Source organism: Notechis scutatus, chromosome 1 (assembly GCF_049901735.1).
Source record: "Notechis scutatus isolate UNSWTSFEM ecotype Mainland chromosome 1, rNotScu1.2, whole genome shotgun sequence".
NCBI lineage: Eukaryota > Metazoa > Chordata > Lepidosauria > Squamata > Elapidae > Notechis > Notechis scutatus.
The window spans coordinates 227,809,539-227,831,762 of NC_142009.1; the positions used below are offsets into that span (position 1 = coordinate 227,809,539).

At 38.7% G+C, this 22,224-nt stretch overlaps 1 protein-coding gene across 1 annotated transcript in view; it reads right to left on the reverse strand.

Moving 5' to 3' along the window:
- Positions 1 to 2,909: 2,909 nt before the first annotated feature.
- Positions 2,910 to 22,224, reverse strand: part of ANKRD13D (ankyrin repeat domain 13D) — a 31,095-nt gene continuing 11,780 nt past the window's right edge. The window contains exons 9-15 of the mRNA XM_026686624.2: positions 20,340 to 20,401; positions 19,999 to 20,129; positions 19,651 to 19,808; positions 19,056 to 19,214; positions 17,542 to 17,705; positions 17,034 to 17,113; positions 2,910 to 3,964 (exon numbers count right to left, since the gene is read on the reverse strand). Coding sequence (XP_026542409.1) covers positions 3,688 to 3,964; positions 17,034 to 17,113; positions 17,542 to 17,705; positions 19,056 to 19,214; positions 19,651 to 19,808; positions 19,999 to 20,129; positions 20,340 to 20,401 — 1,031 coding nt within the window. The 3' untranslated portion in view covers positions 2,910 to 3,687. The remainder of the gene's footprint in view (positions 3,965 to 17,033; positions 17,114 to 17,541; positions 17,706 to 19,055; positions 19,215 to 19,650; positions 19,809 to 19,998; positions 20,130 to 20,339; positions 20,402 to 22,224) is intronic.

The window sequence follows — 22,224 nt, forward strand, 5'->3', positions numbered from 1 at the left end:
CACCAGAACCACTATACGATAGTGGACAAAATTTGGAGCTGAAATAGAGCAATCTTGTGACAGGGTCTAATTATTACAGGTCGTTTTCAGGGGAGCCCCCCCCTCCCCCCCATGGGATCGCTAGGCTTTCCGTATCTAACACTGAGGAAGAAGCTACACTGTTCCTTTAATATGAGAAGAGGAAAAGTTCCCTATCTAAACTTGACGTGGTTGGGGGGGTGGGAGGTCCTGCTCCTGGAGTTTGAAATTTTATTACTGGCACTTATCCCAGGCTTAAAATAAAGAAGTCTCTGGAGTGTGGCTTGTTATAACTATAGCCATCTATGCCTTGCTGCATTGTTCATGTTACTATTACAATGACTCAGCAGGTGATTTAAAAAAAAAAGTCTGAGTAGTTTGGAAAAACACAGTATCATTTCATTTTTTTTTTCAGTAAGACCACTGAATTCAGCTGCTGTTGTCAACCAGGATCTTTCTGAAATTCAGCAGGAAGGCTCAAACTTTCTCACAAGATCCTAATGAGCTATAAACAGTGGCACCATCAGGGCAGAACTCACAGCTTTAACAGGAAATCATCAAAAGCAGTAGGGCTGGTTTACCAGATTGATATAAAAGAGCACAAATTATCAAGAGACTTCCTCTATGATATGGTCAGAGTTGAAAATCACCTAACTGCATCATTGACCACAAACACCAGTGAGACACCAACCAATATTGATATGACATGCTGTGATAGAAGAACAAGTCGAATGCTGAAATTCTCAAGTTTCTTGGCAGTCATCTTGTCTGTCCCTTTACAACAGCCCCATGTTTTGGTCTACAATAGTTACCACAACAAATAATTTTAAGGCTCCAAGAGTTAGTTTATTGTGATAAGCGTTTCAGGAGCTGATCATCACATCGAATTATTGAGGGTACAGTATAGTTTTTTAATATAGTATAATGCATCAATTCTTGAATATTTTGAAATAACTTGTCTTGCATTCTGACTTGATCTGGCTGTTTGGGGCAAATACTGGTGGTAGTGCCTAGCCAACCATGGCTGATCTCAAAAACTAAGGAATGTTGAACTTGGTTACTACTTCTCGGACAAAGCAAAAATGCTAAGGCTGGGAACTGAAAAACATCCCAGAAGATGGCAGTAGGGAAACACCTTTATATTGTGGACCAAAAACCTACATGGAATAGTCCATAGAATTATTAGAAATTAAGCTTGATTTGAAGGAGACCATAACAATACTGCATTTTCTCTTTTTTTCTCTGGACATAGTTTGCTTGAAGTTGTGGAGAATGAAGGCAGAAAGTTTCATACAGTATATGATATACTAGCAGCCTCTGCACATGGTTTTCGGTCACAATAGATACAATCTCCAGGTTCAGGTAAATATTTGAACTCTACTCAGAATCATCCCTTGATCTTCCAATGCAGTCAGTTATAAACAGTGACAACACACTTCATAACACAGTATTAATCTCTTAAAATTACTGATGCAAAATAAAGCTACCTTCCATTTAATGTACCAAGTGAATATTCTAACTAGCATTAGTGTTCTAATGTTTCAGAGAAGAACTTGGATTGTCCAGGGATTGTTCATTTTTCAAAATATGCACCTCACACATCTGAACAAAATCAGATGCCCCGGAACCTCTTCCATACCTTCCTGAATGAAGGAATATAGAGTAGAAAGGCTATACAAAATGAACACGACTAATTAATGGTTATTGCAATTTTAGTAATATTAGAAGTATTTAAAAAACTGTTTGACAGACTTTTATCACATGGCCTCATAAAGCCACCAAGGTTTTGTCACATCACACAAATTACATTTCCGTGAATGACCACTAGGGGGTTCATGTAAGGCAGGAAATTAGAATATCAAAATTGATCTTGTTCTGTATTACTGTAGTAGTAATGATACCAAGAATTGACCACTGGACAAATATGAGATTTCAGAATTCTAATTATTCACAGAACATAGTAATTTGTACTTCAAATTCTGTGAGCCAATAAACCATATTATATGGCACCCAAGAAGATGGCGGGGAAAGGCTTCAGGAAATACAGAAGCAAACCAAAATGAGCAAGGAAGCAAAAAGAAAAATGCACAGTGAGCAAATAGCCAGAGAAAGAGGAACCTGATGAAAGAATTGCTGGGAATGGAGGTTTAAGAGGGGGAAAGCATGGGGAATTAAGGCAAAGAAATATTTAATCCAAACATGAACCATATTAAGAGGACAGTGAAAGAAAAATGCAAGAAAGCTGCTCAACAAACAGAGTGGCTAAAATAAATGTAATAAACTAAGGTGTGTCCTGAAAAGCTACGTTCAGAGATAGAAGTGACTGCTAAAATTGAAGAAAATGCAACTGGGTGGGGTGGGGAGCTTGGTAAAACTCTCGCAATCTCAGTGGTGTGTTGCTAATCCTTGATCTGGAAATTCTGCTATTTATTGCTTCCACTGTCATCATAGCCTTGTAAGTAAAAGGAAGATGGGAGACTAAGAAGGCACATATGCTAAACATTTCATATAATAATTTAAAATAATTAGATATATTATTGACTGCAAGTTTTGGTTCTAGAAGTAGGACCATTTCCTCTTGTTTGATTGAGTTCATAAAAATGAAAGATTATCAAACATACGGAATTCTATACATTTGGCTTGTTGAAATGTTGCACCTGACTGGTTAAGTAATTCTTTGTGAAGAATCCACTAATTCCTTCTTAAGACATGCATGATCATTCAAACCATAAACTGAGGGTTGTTGTTTTTTTAGTAAACAAATCAGCTTGTTCAGTAATTTAAACATGATCACAAGTACCACAAATGGAGCCTCACATTATGTTTGTATGAGAGCCACACAAACTGTGACCAAGATAGTTGAAACTGAAGAAAGCTACCAAAAGCAGATGCTGGTTTCATGTTTTTTATTTAGTATTCCTGCTGCCCAGAGCTCCCCGTGCCTGGTCCCCAGACAGCAGGATAAAACTGCTCAAGAGTGGACCCAGCTGTTCCCTTTAAGACCCACTGGGTTCAGTTTTTAAAAAAGCACACACCTCCGTTCCCTTTCTAGTATATATCTTTAAAGATATAAATTAAATAAATTAAACACGGGAAGAGGGGAGAGCAGCAGCTCATGATGAGGAAGAGGGGCGGGGGGAAGACAGGAATGAGTATTATTCATCAAGCTGCAGCCTGACTTCAGTCTTACTGCAAATATCAATGCATTGAGCTCCTGGATCCCACCCCCTCTATTGCCCCAATCCCCAAGAGAGGCCAAAACTCATGCAAAGACAGAAGCTGCAACAGCACACTTCTAGCACCCTCAAAAAAAACCTGCAAGCTCATCTGAAAAAGAGAAACATCTTTCATTATTTTTCCATTCTTTCCTATCAGTTGCTGCTCCTTTTCTCTTACTCCCCTTCTCTGTGCTGTAGAAAACAATTCCTCCATGAAGGATAAAGCGGTTAAAAAAATTACAAGAAATAATATTAAAGGACGGAACCAAGTGAACCACAGGAAATGCAGAAGGTTCTGTCTTCTCACCTCCAGCCTGACCCCAACAGGAAAGGGGGCAAAGCATGGAACCCAACCCAATCCAAAATACAGTGGCAGCAAGGAGAATTAGGCTGGGTGGTGTGAGGCTTGATTGAGCAAGGCCAAGGGACCCCTTGCTAGCAGGCTGGGATGCTACTTCTCTGTCAGAGAGAGCTGGAGGATTCGTTGCAGCTCCTCATCTTCTTCACGGTGTTGGCGCTCCCGTTCTTCCTGCTCCCTAGACGACAGCTCCATGGCCAAACGCAGCTGCTCATCAAAGCTGGGGTAAGGTGGAGGCAAAGCTGAGGAACCGCTTCCATTGGTGCTGAGCGCTGGGTTGCCCTCAGGAGCAGGCACATCATTGCCACCTCCAGACTCCATAGGGACCAGGCCTGGTCCTGACTGAAGGAACATGCTTTCTTGGATGGCCCTGAGAAAGAAGAGGAGAGTTTGTTGCAATCATGAGAAAGAGACACAAGTTGCCCTTCTGCTTGTTCAACAGGTGTACTTCAGCCCACTTAAAGGACTTCAAACATATTTTTGACCATGCTGTGGAGCGCTGCATACCAGAGCAACTGAACACAAGGATAGATTTTTTTCTGGGTGCCATCACTCTGCTAAACAAATAATTCCCTTAAACTGTCAAACTATTTACTAAGTCTGCATTACTATTACTATTCATCTTCTCATCCTTCCTTTCAGCCATCTCCTCCCACTTATGACTGCATGAATGTAACTTTGTTGCTTGTATCCTTATGATTTTTTAAATCGACTTTTTACTAGTATAATTTGATTTGATCCCTTATTTTTATGTTTCCTAGTATGATTTGATTGCTCACTTGTACCCTTTGACTACTATTAAATGTTATACCTATGATTCTTGACGAATATATTTTTTTTCTTTTTATGTACACTGAGAGCATTTGCACCAAAACAAATCCCTTGTGTGTCCAATCACACTTGGCCAATAAAGAATTCTATTCTATTCTATTCTATTCATTCTATTCTATTCTATTCTATTCTATTCTATTCTATTCTATTCTATTCTATTCTATTCTATTCTATATTCTCATGTTAACATTCTGATTGTCTGGCTCAATCTCGAGTTTCTCCGTGCTCATACAATTACAAAAGAGCCTCGCTGCCGGTACAAACAAAGCAATGGGTCAGCTTTTGATTCAAGCTGTTTGCGCCGATTATATACAATGCTGACAAAACCTCCTGAATTTACTACATTTCCTACCTAGGTAATGGATGGAGCAACATTTTTGTCCTTGCAATAAACTCATGTTCACACTATGGATCACTGCCTGAGGACAGATTCTGTTTATTACCTCCCATTACACAAAGCTCTTTTCAATTTTGTGATTTTTTTTTAAAATCTTACTATTTCCAAATCAGAATGTGATTCATTTAATCAAGCACTTAAAAACACAGTAGTTAACACAGGGGTCCCCAAACTTGGCAACTTTAAGACTTGTGGATTTCAACACCCAGAATTCCTAGCTGGCTGAGGAATTCCGGGAGTTGAAGTCCATAAGTCTTAAAGTTGCCACGTTTATTTATTTTATTTGGTTTGTCAATTGCTTACAAGATAATAGGTATAAGTAAAAAACATAGTTATGAATATATGGATACATATAAGAAAAATAAAAGAAACAATAGGACAGGGACGGTTGGTGCGCTTATGCATGCCCCCTACAGGCCTCTTAGGAAGGGGGTGAGGCCAATAGTAGACAATCTAAGGTTAAAGTTTTTGGGGGTTGGGGAAGAAATCACAGAGTCAGGTAGAGTGTTCCAGACACTGACCACTCTGTTGCTGAAGTCGTATTTCCTGCAATCAAGTTTGGTGCGATTAACCTTGAGTTTGTATCTATTGTTTGCTCTTGTATTGTTATGGTTGAAGCTGAAGTATTCATTGACAGGTAGGACATTGCAATGTATGATTTTATATACTATACTTAGATTGGACCGAAGGCAGATACAGATAATCAGAGTTGGAAGGGACCTTGTAGGTCATCTAGTCCAACCCCCCGCCCAAGCGGGAGACTCTACACCATTTCTGACAAATGGCAGTCCAATCTCTTCTTGAAAATTTCAACTGATGGTGCTGCCACAACTTCCGAGGGCAAGCTGTTCCATTGGTTGATTGTTCTCACTGTCAGAAAGTTTCTCCTTATTTCCAACTTAAAGCTCTCCTTGTTCAGTTTCCATCCATTATTCCTTGTCTGGCCTACAGGCGCTTTAGAAAATAGCTTGATCCCTTCCTCCCTGTGGCAGCCCCTCAAATATTGGAAGACCGCTATCATGTCTCCCCTGGTCCTTCTCTTTACTAGACTAGCCAAGCCCAGTTCCTGCAACTGTCCGTTGTATGTTTTAGCCTCCAGTCCCCTAATCATCCTGGTTGCTCTTCTCTGTACTTTTTCTAGAGCCTCAACATCTTTTTTATAATGTGGTGACCAAAACTGGATGCAGTACTCTAGATGTGGTCTTACTAAGGCTTTATAGAGTGGTATTAGTACTTCCCTTGATCTTGACTGTATCCCTCTGTTCATACAATTTAGGATTGCATTAGCTTTTTTGGCAGCTGCTGCACACTGCTGGCTCATATTTAGCTGGTTGTCCACTAAGACTCCAAGATCCCTCTCACAGTTACTGCTATTGAGCCTGGTTTCACTCAGTCTATATGTGTACTTTTGGTTTTTCTTGCCTAAGTGTAGGACTTTACTTTTCTCTACATTGAATTTCATTTTGTTAGATATGGCCCAGTGTTCTAGTCTGTCAAGATCCATCTAGATCTTGAGCCTATCTTCTTGGGTGTTAGCTATTCCTGCCAGCTTAGTATCATCTGCAAATTTGGTAAGTTCTCCTTCTATTCCCTCATCTAAGTCGTTAATGAAGATATTGAAGAGTACTGGGCCTAAGATGGAACCTTGTGGCACCCCACTGCTTACTTCCCTCCATGTAGACTTAGACCCATTAAGGACTACTCGTTGAGTATGGTTTGCCAGCCAGTTGTGAATCCATCTAGTGGTGGTGCTATCTATTCCACTTTTTTCTAGCTTACTAAGAAGTAGGTTGTGGTCTACTTTATCGAATGCCTTGCTGAAATCTAAATATATTATGTCCACAGTATTTTGCTGGTCTACTAATTTAGTCACTGTGTTGAAGAATGAAATAAGATTGATTTGGCATGATCTGTTTTTAACAAACCCGTGCTTACTGATAGTTATTACTTTACTTGTTTCTAGATATTGGCAGATCTGTTTTTTTATTATCTTTTCCAGTATCTTCCCGGGTATTGATGTTAGGCTGATTGGTTTCCTGGGTCTGTTTTTTTGTTCCTTTTTTGAAGATGGGAACCACATCAGCTCTTTTCCAGTCCTCTGGTAGTTCCCCGGTGCTCCAGGATTTTTGAAAGATATGGTGCTGTGGTTCTGAGATGACCTTTGCCAGCTCCTTTAAAACTCTGGGATATAATCCATCAGGCCCCAGTGATTTGTTTTCATCAAGATCAGACAGGTGTTCTCTTACTATTTTTTTTGCTTATTTTAACTTTTATTTCTGGTCTGTCTTTTACACTTATGTTTTTGGTGGGTTGAACTATAGTTTCTTTTTGCGTGAAGTCAGATGCAAAGAATGAGTTAAGCAGTTCTGCTTTCTCTCTGTTGCCTGTTACTTCCTTGCCGTCTTCTCTCTTTAGTGGACCGACTGTTTCCTTGATTTTTTTCTTGTTATTTATATGTTGGAAGAAACTTTTTTTTTATTATCTTTGACTTTTGTTGCAAGTCTTTATTCGTTCTGAACCTTTGCTATCCTGACTTCGTCTTTGCAGATTCTGGTTATCTGCTGATATTCTGTCTTAGTTGTATGTCCTTCTTTCCATTGTTTTGTACTTGTCCTTTTTTTCTTTCAATCTGCCAGAGAGATCTTTGTGCAGCCATGCTGGTTTCTTCTTGGATTTCTTGTTTTTCTTTCTCAGTGGTATTGTGCTGGTTTGGGCTTCTATGGTCATACTTTTTAGAGTTTCCCAAGATTCTTGAGTTGTTTTCCCCTTTAGGATTTTCATCCATGGAATCTTTCCCAAGTTCTCTCTGAGTTTATTGAAATCAGCTCTTTTAAAATCCAAGACTCTGGTGTCATTATGTTCTGTTGCTTGTGTTTGTGTTATACTGAATTCTAGTATGACATGGTCATTCTCACCCAAGGTTCCTGCAGTTTCAACTCCCTCTATCACTTCTCTGTTTGTAAGAATTAAGTCCAGTATGGCTGTCCCTCTAGCTTCACCCTCTACCTTTTGGACAACAAAGTTGTCAGCTAGGTTGGTTAGGAACTTATTTGATTTCTCACTTGGTGCAGAATTAGTTTTCCAATTGATATCAGGATAATTGAAGTCTCCCATTACTATTGTTGTGTGTTTCCTGCATATGTTTGTTAGTTGGCTGGCAAAAAGGACATCTATTTTTTCTGCTTGATTGGGTGGCCTATAATATACACCTATGGCCATGTCATTCTTTTTTTCTTTTATATTGACCCATATGCATTCTAGGAGGTTTTCATCTTTGGTTTCATGCATTTCTGTAGCAATATAGTGGTACTTTACATACAGTGCAACTCCACCTCCACTTTTATGGGGTCTGTTTTTTGTTTTGTTTTTGGAATAGTTTGTATCCTTCTACCAGTATGTTCCAGTCATGGGTTTTATCCCACCAAGTTTCTGTTATTCCAACTATATCATATTTACCGTCATGTATTCATAGTTTGAGTTCACCCTGTTTGTTCCCCAGACATCTTAGTTCTAGGTTTTCTAGGTCTAGAATTTCAAGTCTGGTGGCATAAGGTATTCTGCAACGAGTAGAGGAGTGGAGAACTCTTCTTGTGAAATATTTCTGGACTTTCTCAACTGTGTAAATATCAGATACGTAATGTGGGTTCCAGACTGATGAGCTGTATTCGAGTATTGGTCTAGCAAATGTTTTGTATGCTCTAGTTAGTAGTGTAATATTACCAGAGAAAAAGCTACGTAAGATTAGGTTAACAACTCTTAATGCCTTTTTGGCTATGTAGTTACAGTGGGCTTAGATCATTAGAGATGAGTACTCCAAGATCCTTGACAGAGTTTGGATCATCAACAAGGTCTTGACTATTCAGCCTGTATTTTATTTTCTGGTTTTTTTTGCCAATATGTAAGACAGAGCATTTATTTGTTGAGATTTGAAGTTGCCATTTGTTTGACCATTCTGATACATAGTCGAGGTCTTTTTGAAGGGTAGCAGTATTGTCTGTGATGTTGAATAGCTTTACATTGTCAGTGAAGAGAACGCAGTTGCTTTTTATATGATCACAGAGGTCATTTATGTAGAGTATGAAGAGAGTTGGTCCTAGAACATTGCCTTGGGGGACACCACTGTTGACAGGTACAGAATTTGATAGGACGCTCCCAATTTTGACCATTTGTTGTCTGTTTGAAAGAAATGCTTCTATCCAGTTATACAGGTGCCCAGAGATACCATAAGATTTTAGTTTTAGGAGTAGTTTGTCGTGTACCACTGTATCAAAGGCTTTACAGAAGTCTATGTAGATTGCATCTATTGCTTTGCCCTGGTTGAGTTGTGGTAGTCCATATGTTTTTGCAGTGTAAGAGTTGCAGATTGCAGGATAGTTTTTTTCTGAAACCAAATTGTTTATTAGAGAGTAGGTTGCTTGTCTCTAAGTGGAGGATAATGGATTGGTTAATAATTTATTCCATGACTTTACAGGTGACGCAGCATAAAGAGATTGGTCTGTAATTTTCAACTAGGCTGAGGTCTCCCTTTTTGAAGATGGGGATGACCGTGGCTTGTGACCATAGTTTTGGCAAGGAGCTGGTCCTGAAAAGATTTTTCAAAGATTATGCTTAGAGGTTCGGCTATGGCAGTGGATAGCTTTTTAAAGAAGTAGACACATATTCCATCCAGTCCAATAGGTAGAGATGGTTTTAGATTGCGTAGTGCTTTTTCAACATTGTCTACTGTAAAATCGATATGTATTAGAAGATCATTGTAATTGTCTGTGGATTGACTAGGAAATACTGGGCATGATCCATTGCTGTTTACAAATACTGAGCCAAAGAATGTGTTAAGGAGGTTGGCTTTAATAGTGTCGTTGTTGCAGTCTTTACCATTAGGTCCTTTCAGGGGTGGGATGGACCTTGAGACTTATAGTTTGTTGTTTACAAAATTGTAGAAAGCGCAGGTGTAATTGGTGCTTAGAAAGTTTTCCTCTTGTTTAATGTCATAATTGGTGCATTCAGTCTTTATCTGGTGGCATAAATTTTTGTATCGGCTTTTGAAGTTGGCAACGTGACCATATTTGTTTTTCCACCAGTGATCTCTTTTTGGACTGAAGCTTCCTTAATGTTATGGGTAATCTGTTTTTTCTGGTTTTTGGAGTTGTTATTGGTTCATATAGTTTGATGACTCTTTTGACTTCAAGTAAAAATATGTTGTAATGGTCTTCAACAGTATTGCATTCAGTGAATAGAAATTGCCAATCAAGGGATGAGAGATCGTTGTCTATAAGATCATAGTTGCCTTTTTTGAAGTTATAATTGGGGATCACATTGTTGTGTTGATTTTTGTGTGGACGTACGTTGAGACAAAAGTCAATCATGCTGTGGTCACTGTTGGAAAAGGGTTCTTTAATTTGTATTCCGTAAATTGAATTCAAACTATTGCAGAAGATGAGATCGAGGCAGCTGTTAAGTCTAGTATGGTTGGTTACTAGTTGTTCCAGTCCCAGGTTTGTTTCAGCATTGTAGAAGGTTGCATGTATGGGTTCAGTTTTACATTTGTTTAGGGTCCAGTTAATGTGAGGTAGATTGAAGTCACCAAGAAAGATAAAAGTGTGTGGGCAGGATGTTGCCCATGTTAGTAGTGAATTTAGCTTGTTTACATGTTCAATGTCATAATCGGGGCTCTGTAACACAGTAAGAATCGAAATGTGATATTTAAGGACAGTTCACAGACGATGGTCTCAGGAAGAGCAAGCTCTTGGGTAACTTGGATGTTTTTTAGATGTAAGGACTTTTTATAGAAGATGGCAACACCACCTCCTCTACGGATTTCATGATCTGATTGGTAAACATGATAGTCTCTTACTGTGGTAATGGAGTCAGGGAGAGATGCATTGAGTCATGTTTCACAGACAAATATGATGTCGAATTTAGCCATATTTAGTAAGAGGAGAAATTCAGGTATTTTATTCACAAGGCTTCTTGCATTTTGGAGACCTCTAAGTTAACGGGACATGTCACATTGAACTGATTCTGTTTATCACAGAATATTTGTAACTTAAACAGTCATAGCAACATCTGGATATCCAGACAGTTGTGGGCTGGGAAGCAATTTATTATTGACTGCATTTGCTTATCTGAACCTTACCCTGTATTCAGATGCTAATGTTGAGACTGCAGCTGCTTTCTCAAACCTCTTGCTTTGCAGATATGTTGTAATTACATTTTTCAGAATTCTTATCATACAGGTAGGTAAAAGACAAGAGACTGGGAAGACTGTACAGATAGTCCACAACTTACAACAGTTCATTTAGTGACCATTCAAAGTTAGAAATATTGAAAGCAGTGACTTATGACCAGTTTTCACACTTAATGATTGTTGCAGCATCCCCATGATCAGGTAATCAAAATTCAGATGCTTGACCCATATTTATGACAGTTGCAGTCTCCTGGGATCATGTGATAACCTTTTGAGACCTTCTGACAAGGAAGGTCAATGGGGAAGCCAGATTTACTTAACAACTGTGTCAGTAACAGTTAACAACTGCAGCTATTCACTTAACAACTGTGGCAAGAAAGGTTGTAAAATGGAGCAAAATTCACTTTAACAACTGTCTCGCTTAGAAATTTTGGGCTCAATGGTGGTCATTAGTTGAGGACTACCTATATAGGAGCAAAAGAAGTGGGACTTGAAGAATACTTGTGAGCATTAACAATTGTATACAAAGGCTTTTAGAAAATATACTATTTTCTTTCATTCATGGATCAAAATGCCTGAAACCTTGAAGTCTCAGTTCAAGCATATAGGCTACTCCAAATTAGTGGAACTGTTCACACACAGATTTTTTTGTGCAACACACCAGAAAGGAGCAGCTAATAAAAGTAGAGATAATGTAGCACAACAAAAAACATTCTGGGGCAATTAAAAATTATCCGGCTTTGAAGAAAACATAAACTAATTCAATAGGAGAAACATTCCAAGGAGAGAGCACTGAGCTGATGGCAGCATTGTTACCAACTAGGATTTTCCCCAGGTGCTGGCCATCTTATTTTGGTTGGTAGTGCAATCAGAAAATGGGTTTAATCCATGGGCAGGCCCATGCTAGAACAGGTGAACTTCAGGCACAGAAGCTTTACGGATCTTTGCTTTGTGTTCAGAAGTAAATTGGAAGCCACTTAAGTTATTAATCATTGACACAATGAACCCCAGAACCTGGGTCCATTCTGCAGCTGAGCAAGCATTATTTGGAATGAATGGCAGTTTGTGAAGTCCTGTCATGTGTAGTACATAAGATACTTATATTTTACTCCCCTAGGTTGGGAAGTTTCCATAAATATACAATGGAAACCATATAGGTCTCCCACAACAGTCTGAACTATAGGGGCAATTACAAATTGAATAATTTGATCGGGAATAGGCTGAACCATATTTCTAGGCATATTGAAAGTAGATGTATCTATTTCTTTTTTTTTCTGGATGAGATAAAGTGGAGCATTTAAATTATCAAATAAACTATGTCCATTTCTTTCTATAGCTTTTCATGGGCTTGCTGCAAAACTGTAAGAATCACAGTTCTTGGGCTTGCCTAAATTGCTATTTACTGCATTTTCCCCAAGCGCTCCTGGATGCCTTTGTTGATGTCTATTTTCTTAAGTTGCTGTAGTTTGCTGCTGAAGTAATTCCCAGAATAATTTCAGGGAGGAATAGCAAAAGATGATGGATGTTTCTGGCATTAACTTTCACCAGTCATTTAGTGGTTACTGAACTGCATGCAGTAATGATAGAGAAAGCCTACGGTTTCCTATTAAGTGCATTTAAAACTAAAAACAATTTGGAAGACAGTAATAGCTTGTGATACTGCTGTGCAGAAACTGCTGTGAAATGAATACTGGACACATCCAGGGTAGATATGCATTTTTTGCCACAAGCAAGATGAACTAGCACAGCAACAGGACTAATGCAAATTAATACCTTACATTAATAAACCATCTGTTTTGCATTCAAACTCAGTCAAATTTGCTGATGAATTACAAGTCAGTGATTTTATACTAGATTCTTTTAAATTGGCTTGCTGAAAAATGGTAAATTTGAGATCTGTTAGCTTCACAAGTGGGCTATGCAGTGCATTAAACCATGATTTAAGTTATGATTTACTGAACAAATCATAACTGTGTCATTTGTAAATTAAGCTAAACAAAACCAAAACTAATCAGAGGCTTATAAAAGCACTTGCTGTTTATATTTGTTATTTTTGGAAAATTTGTATTTTATATGCTTTGGTTATATTATAAAGTATTTTATTAATCTCTTATAATTTATTTCAGCCACTTTATGAATAGTGTGCGCAATGGGTCAATAGTTAAGAGCTGCGGTGGCGCAGTGGTTAGAATGCAGGCTACTTTTGCAGGCTACTTCTGCTGACTGCCGGCTGACTGCAATTTGGCAGTTCGAATCCCACCAGGCTCAAGATTGTCCCAGCCTCCCATCCTTCCGAGGTGGGTAAAATGAGGACCCAGATTGTTGGGGGCAATAGGCTGACTCTGTAAACCACTCAGAGAGGGCTGTAAAGCTCTGTGAAGCAGTACATAAGTCTAAGTGCTATTGCTATTAAAGATACTGAGTTTATCAGTTGGAGTGCTAATAGCCCAAGTTTGAGACCCAAGCGCCGTGCAATGGGGTGAGTTCCCATTCCTTCCCCCGTTCCTGCCCACCAAGCAGTTTGGAAGCAATGCAAGTAGATTAATAGGTATCACTTCGGTAGGAAGGTAACAGCATTCCATGCACTTTTCATGTATAGTCATGCTGGCCACAGAAAATGTCTTCAGACAACGCTGGCTCCCTTGGCCAAAAAACGGAGATGAGCACCATGACCTAGACTTGAACACAACTGACAGGGAAACCTTTTACTTTACTTTAAAAATATGCATATCTTAAAACTCATATAATTTTGATTATATTTTAATGTATTTTATTAATCTTGTTATAACATATAGGTAGTCCTTGACTTACAACAGTTTGTTTACTAACCATTTAGTTACAACAACACTGAAAAAAGTGACTTAAAACCATTTTTCACACTTACAACCACTGCAGCATCCCCATGGTTGTGTGATCAAAATTTGGACGCTTGGTAACTGATTCATATTTATGACAGTTGCAGTGTCCTGGGATCATGTGTTCTTCTTTTGTGACCTTCTGAGAAGCAAAGTCAATGGGGAAGCCAGATTCACTTAACAACCATGTTAACAACTGTAGTGATTTACTTAACAATTGTGGCCAGAAGGATCATAAAATGGGGCAAAGCTCGTTTAACAAATGTCTAGCTTAGCAACAGAAATTTTGGGCTCAGTTGTGGCCATAAGTCTTTACTTAGGACTATCTTTACTTTATTAGCTGAGTTAAGAACATGCATGGGGAAACCTATAGTACTCATGGATAAGAAAGCCCAATTTGGTGTGGGGTGTTTTAGCACATGAAATTCTTAGTTTATCACATGTATGCTGAATATATATGTAAATGAACTGCAAATTTAACAAATTAAAAACAATGCAAATCAGAAAAATCAGAAGTGGACATTCGGTCAATGGAATCCTTTGCTTGTTATAACAACAGGCCCTGACTGTCACCTCTTACTGTATTTGCTTTCGATAAAATGGCATAAATGTATAAGGGTTGAATAAAGGAAACAGCTTCTAAGTTCATGATCAGTCCTTCAGTAAATAAACATAATTTTAAGAAGAGTTCCAGGGAAAAGCAAGCTCTTCTCCTGTAGAATATTTCTACACTAAGCACAAAAAAGATAGTTGAAGATTTCATGCTCAACAGATAGTATGACATACCTCCTTGTTTAAATCTGCCAAAACCAGAAGTAAAATACTAACATAATAACTAGATTCACACATTCCAATATGTTATATTATTATTTATTAAATTTGTTTGCCACCTATCTCATTGCAAGTTGGCTTTGTTGTGGATTTTAGGTGAATCCAGTCATTACTGTCTAATCTGTGGTTATAACCATAGAAGCCAGAAATGTGTTTCAAAATGAAATAAATATTGAGGATTTTAAAACCTGAGGATAACTTGTGTTAAAAATATAAAACTTTTAAAGTTTTTTTCAAAGAAAAATGAAATAATGACTTAAAATAGCAATGTTTTAATCTCTTTTTTCTAACAGCATTTTTTCTCTTCCCATTTCCCTTTTTCAGTTGCTTTTCTATCTGCTAATTTTCAAGCCTATATTAGGTTAAATATAACCTAAAATGTTGGAAATACACCTTGATGGGGAAGCACTTATATAGTAAAAGAACGAAGCAAACTTTGCTGTTTCTTGGATCTAAATTTCAACCTACCCACATCAGTTTCTTAAAAAAGAAAAAAAAATTCAAAAAGCTATCAGAATTTGGTTATATGCACGTGATTGTAAATAACACTTTCTAATTTAAAATATAGTTTATTCACATGCCATGAATTCAGGCCGTATTGGGCACAGAAAAAAAGTTCTATTGCCAGCAACTGCAGCATTGAAAAAAACACTGAGTAAATTCAGGAGTTGAATGCTACCGGGTCGGCCCAGTTCTATAGAACAGGTAGCTGCGAAGAGCACCTGACACCGAACCGATTCAGTGTTTGGCCCACCTGCCTGCCCGGGCTCTAGGCTGTCCTTTATTCCCTGCTTTTCCTTCCTCAGCTGCTTTGTGCGGCACAGCTGAGGTTGAAAAAGCAGGAAACAAGAGGATTTTCAAACGCTGCGCACTCTCACGCAGCGCTTATCAGCTATCCAGGCAGCACAGCTGATGATTTCTTGCAAACGCTACACACACACGTGTTATGATTGTCTGCAGTTCGGAAAACTGGTAAATCGCTCTCCACCGGCTGGCCCCTCTCCTCCCCGCCAACCCACTCCTTACCTGGCATGCGAGCCATCCAACTTGCCTGGTTTGGTAAGTTGCTATTTTTCCTTTTTTTCTCCCTGACCATCAGTTGTTCTGTTCTGCTGGGAGATTTAGATTAGTAGAAAGCAGAAAATCCTTTGATTTCTTGCTTTCTAGCTAATCTAAAAGCAGAGCCAAACCTTCCTTAGGACTGAAGCTTCTACTTTTCAGTGCAGACTCAGGTAGCCGATTGCAAATAGATAGGTCTGTGATTCTGTGACCAACTCAATCTGCCTGCCTTCTTTTGGTTAAAAGTTGTTCTTTTTTTAATAAAAAATTCAATATTTACATATATGGTATGTTGTGAGTTAATTTTGTGAGTTCGCTTGCTAGCAAACTTTATGAGTTTGCTTGCAAGCAAATTTTATGTGACAGACTCAGGTAGCCGATTGCAGATGGATAGATGAATCTGTGATTCTGTGAGCAACTCAATTTGTCTGCCTGCTTTTGGTTAAAAGTTGCTCTTTTTATAAAAAAATCAATATTTACATAAATATTTATAATATTTACATACAAGCCAGGCCCACCCAGTCACATGACACCAAGCAATGCCCAGTCAGCAAGCCACGCCCACCCAGTCACATGACCACCAAGCCATACCCACAAATTAGGCCACATCCATAGAACCGGTTGTTAAGAAATTTGAATCCCATCCCTGAGTAAATGTTAAAAGTTTCTAATCAATTCAAATATATCCCTATAATGCAGACAGAAACAGGTATTTTTCAAGAAGCAGTCTTTTTAAAGTATTTATATAACCTGACCATGGCACAGATAGCATGCCTCGTTTTGCTATTCACAGACTAAATTTATTTTTAAGACAATCACTCCTACGATATGTGTAATAACTAAAAAGAATGATTCTCAGGCCTAAGAATTTTATCTGTAAGCAAATATATGAATTATTTAGGGTACAAATTTTCATTAAAAAAAAACAGTCACAATTCTACTATCAATATCAGATTTCTCTTAAAACCAAACCAAACTACATAGTCATGCTAGTGGCATCCCACAAGCCAGAAATGAGCTAATGAACAAAATCTCTAATAGCTGGGAAAGAAGTTTCCATGCCCTGTATAGTTCTTGTTCCTTTCCATAACAGGAAGAAGAGAACTTAAACTAGAAGGATAGCATGCAACTATCTTAATTCATGTAGTTCCTGGCACCTTCTCCCAACCAAATTCTGTTCTAGTAGCAGCCACTGCTTCCATCACAATAAAAAAGAAACAGAGTCTGGCAGGAAAGCTAGATATGTATTTGAATGGATGGTGTGCGTTTTACAGATACTCACCGTTCCAATTGTAGTTCCTCATCGTAGGTTGGTGGATTGGATCCTGGCCGTGTGTTGGTCAGAGCTTCCCAGATGGTAACCTAATAAATGGAATGAAGAAATAAAAGTAAAAAACAGTCAACAGGTATCATCCAGTAGTAGACAGCAATTGGAAACTTTTGGGGTAATTAATTAATCAATTAACTAATTGATCCCATGACTTATTGAATAGTCTGAGATCATTTTTAGCTTTAGGTCTCCCCCATACCTGATCCCTAATAAGCAATACAAAGTACCAGTAATACTATATTTAATCCCCCAGTGCTATATCTAAACTTGTTCACAAAGAATAATCTCCAGTGACAATACCTGGGGGTTTATTTGCTATGTTGTCCTCCTATTTTTGTCTCGTACCACACAACCTTCTTAGACCACAGACCCTGTTTTGAAGAACCAGTTAAACATGCTTTTCTGCTAATTGAATACAAAGCCTTTCCCACCACAGTCCAGTTGCTGCCCTCACAATCACCTGATCTGTCTCTGTGCCAGCATCCAGGAGACTCTGTTGAATGGCAAATTGGAGGAGGTCATCATCCTCATCCCTCATGGGCTCCGTACGGCCTGCACCCAGCATTGTGTAGCCTTGGGGCACCTCAAATACAGATGGATCCACTTCACAGGGGAAAGGGTACACTAGGGGCAAGGAGAATAACATAACAGTAACTACAACAGGGATTGGGAAAATAGCATTAGCTATACTACATAAAACCAAAGGCATATCAAGACAGCATCCTGTTTAGACCATCATCAGTTAGAAGCCACAGGGAGACCTACAAATAGGACGTAAGTACAATGCCTCTCTCTGTTTACTGCCTGGAAAGGAAGGCATACAAATATGGAGTCATTAGAGTGACTAGTAGTACCATATCCACTATTAAGTTGTCTATATTGTGTTAAGATTGTCTAAAATTGTGCTCAAATATCATAAGAGTTTGAATGGGTTTAACTATGTCCTGTATTAATTAAACAGACAAACACCTAATCTCTGTCTTACTTCCCCATAACTACAATAAGGTTCTTTTTTGATCAAGCCATATACTTTCCAGAAGTAAAGCAAATACACTAAATCTTCCCAGGTGAACCAAGACATAACAGATTAGCAAAAAGCTGGCATTACTCAATTTTCTCAGAACAATAGAGAGGGAAAGCACAAGACTAAATTAGTGTGAACTATTATTATGCCAGAGTAATAACAACAGCAAAATCTTTAAATGGAAACAACAATTGGAAATTGTTTTACTAGCTCTGCGCATCAATCCTAGATAGGCAAAATAAGATTGTGAAAAGTTTGGGCAAATTCTGTGCAGAATCCTTCTAGATAGCATTTTCTGAGGTGAAAGGGAGAGAATCAAGTGCAAATTCAATATTTACGATTGCTGCTGTTAGGACCAGTATGGATCTCTGCTAGGAATTTTTCCTAGAGTAAGGTAAGTGGATGAAGGAGACGGGTTATGGACAAGAACAGCAGTCTTAAGAGTCATTCTTTTAACTAGTCTTTTCCAGAGCAAGCAATCTTTTAGCAGCTATTCCATGATAAATATATATTTTGATAGTTTTGGGAAGCAACGGTGATGCAATGTTACCACACAAGTGGGCAAAGCAAAGATTTTCAGGAGGTTCCTTTGGGGCTTGGGTTGTATTTTAAACAAATAAAGTTTATTTGGAAGTTTAAACTTAAAAAAAAAGAGAGGAAAGTTCACACTTTTGTTTGATGAAAAATATTGGCATAATTTCTGAGGTGCTATGGGAGTTACAGAAGCAGAGCCTAGGACCCGTCTGGCAGCTTATGGGATGCAGATTGCACAACCTGTTTTATCCTTTCCTCTATTACTTCTTCAAATAATTCAGTATGGACTGTTGGGCATCATCTCTTCCAGCTCCAACAGCTTCTTTCCTCTTTTTCTTTATCCAGTTTTACCAAAGGTTACATCACTGAAGCCATAGAAGCATTGGGTATAATTTTGATTTGGCCTTTGATCTTACCTTTAGTGTTGCTGGCTGCCTCTGCCCCAGCACTTGGTTCCTCGCTGCTGCCAGGGTATTGGGTAGGAGTACAGATCCGCACTGAGCTTAGTGGCTCATCACAGCCACACAAATTACTGAAAGTGATCCGGGCATTGAGCACGTGGAAGAGAGGGATCTCTGAAAATGACAGGGAAAACTTATAGAAAAGGGAAAGAAAAGAATGAAAGGGTGGGAACTATTTATTTTCAGGTCTCTTGCTGAACCCATCAAAACATTATTAATAAGAATATAACAATATAAAAAGAATCCTGATCCTGGACTGGACCAAAAGCCATCTAGAGTAGCCAGCATTCTACTCCTACAATGATTAACTAAATGCTTCTATAGATCAGGTATGTAATAGTGCCTCCCACTTTCTGTTTCTCAGTACCTGGTCTTCAGAAATAAACATCAGCAACCACAGATCTACTGTTACATCCAACTTTGGCATACATCATTCCTGCCATACTCCTGTTCCCTCTCCCACACTTTGTCTTCTAGTTCCACATTACAATGGTTAGCACCATCACTTGCCACTCCCAGTTTCAGCCAGTTTGCTTTGCATCTCTCTCACCGATTTTAACTGGGAAGCCAGGAGGTAACTTGAGGGTGATGAAATCACGTAACTTGGCAAAATGAGCATTGCTGATCGCCATCAGATCAATAATAGGTGTCACCTGCTCCACCAGGGAGAGGGGATGGTCCTCACAGAGCCACAGAGTGGCCTTGAACCTAACAAATAAGGAGCAAGTCAGTTTCTAGAACTTTCCTTTCTTCCATCTTAGCACACCAAAAGGTCTAGCCGTCATGCTCACCCTTATGGATTTTCATTCTCACCCCCCAAAAGCATCAATGCTAGCCTTCGTGTCTTGTGTCTCCCATTGTATATCAATGCTGCACTATCTTTCCCATCTGCACTCACCTCTGAACTTTGCTGGACATCTCAATAGGGCGGCCAATATTACGGGACTCCAAGTTGAAGTTGGGGTCAAAGTATTCCTCAGGGGTGATAGATGTTGGGTTTGTGGGACTGGCTGACTGCAGCACAGGGGCCTGAAAAATGGGAAGCAGGATCTACTCTAAGCAGAGGATTCTAGCAATAATTGTAAATGCCACACAAATACCAAGTCTCACTCCCCACCAGTCCCACCAAACTGGTCCAGCGTAAGTCTCTTGTTGCTGCCCTCCTCCCCTTTAGTTCCTCATGCAGATGCCTCAGCTAGCACCCTTTTCCCCGTGCAGGGAAGGAACCTTGTTACATACCCCATTCTGGGCTGCATGCTGCTGGGCAATTCCTAGGAAGGACTGGAATGGAGTCTTGGAGCCTGTATAGTGAGGAAAGGACACCCAAAAGAGTAAGTCCTATGTTTCTTCTCAAAGAAGCACTTCCGTTACAATTACCTGTTTTTATCAGATGCTTATAATGTTTCTTTAAAATATTTCTGTCCTATCTGTTTGTTACAGCATTCAAGGTGGCATGCAGCATAGAACTTGTGCTTTTGGTATTAAAATAAACATCCTGATATACTAAACACTTGCAGATAAAACAGTTTTAGCAGTAGCAGCAGCCCTTGAAAGATAATAAAATACTACAGAAAATGTCTCTTTTATTTCTACAAAGATGAGCATCTCCCCAAGTGAACACTTTTTAATATTACAGTGCAAGACCTACATAGCACTGAAAATGATATGTGAACTGAGGCTCCTCCAGCATCCAAATATTGGCCTGTCCCCCAGCCCCACTTTCTTTAGACCCTTAGCAGCAGCAGACCACTGTGGAAAGAAACTAAACCAAAAAAGTTTTCATTGGCCTGCCTGGTTTCCAGCTAAGTTGTCCCCTCATCACATCTTAAAACTATTCCATTATGTGGAACAACTATTTGCCTTACTTTGTATTTCCCCATTGAAAAAAGAGAGAAGAGATATAAACATAATTCAAAATAATAATAATTGCATAGTACATAGTCTTTTCCCCATCGCTGTAGAAATGTCATGGGAAAAGCTTCATGTCACAAAATGCTTATGTATGTCCCAGTAATATATCTGATTGTAATTTGCCCTTCTCTTTTACTATAACCCCTACTACTATAGGATATAAGAGCAGACATTCACTACTCACTTGTTATTTTTTTTAATTTTTAAAAAATAAATTTAGAAGCTTCCCTTGAGACCCAAAATGATTCTGAGCTGGTTACACTTAAAACAAGAAAGCAGTAAAGAAAAACTTAAGCATCTGGATAGATTAAGCAACAACCAATCACCCAGGACTCTTCCAACATCCTATCCCAAGGCTCAGAAGAATAGTCAGGTTTTTAACAACTTGTGGAATGACATCAGGTAGGTAGGTAAATAAATCACTGGGGAAGTATAATTCCAGAAAGCAGACACTGTAATAGAGAAGTCAATGCCTCTGACAGATGGCATTGCTTGATCAAGGGTTCCTAAAGTACATCAACCCTACCAGATCTTACCAGATGAGCAAAACAGTAAGTGATCTTCATAAAAAGTAGACCTATGCCTTAAAGGCTTTTAAGGTGACCAATAATCAATACTGTATCACCTGGGCATTTCAAAGCATGTCCAATAACTGTCTGGAGACCATTTGTAGCTTCCAGGATTTGTTCAAAGGCAGCCCTCTGTACATGGCAATAGCTCAATATTTACCTGGCTTTCCTAAATATATTCTTTCTTTACAGCAACAAGTATCTTATAAAATGTCAAAAGAATTTGTCCCATACTGCCCACTCCTAATATTGGGCAAGACTATTTACTTATCTACCTCACTTTTCCTCCAAGAAGCTAATTTATTTTACACTAATAAGAACCTGGTTGCAAGGACTGCTAAGATAGGGAATAGGACAAGTGATTGCAGCAAAATAAATACTGTACATAATTGTGGATAAACCTATCTGCAGATAAGACAACTCTATGAATTTCAACCAAAATACCATGAAAAATGTGCCACCCGCAGATAAGCTATCCCTCAATTTTTAAACTGCAACCACAGGCAGGAAACTGCAAACTGTTATGTCATTTTTTTTTATAAAACCATGTTATTTTAAGGTTGTGACAGTCTTTAAAAACTGAACTCTGGTCTGTAGAGAAGTCAAAACTAATTTTTTGGGTATATTTTGGAACCTAACGTTCT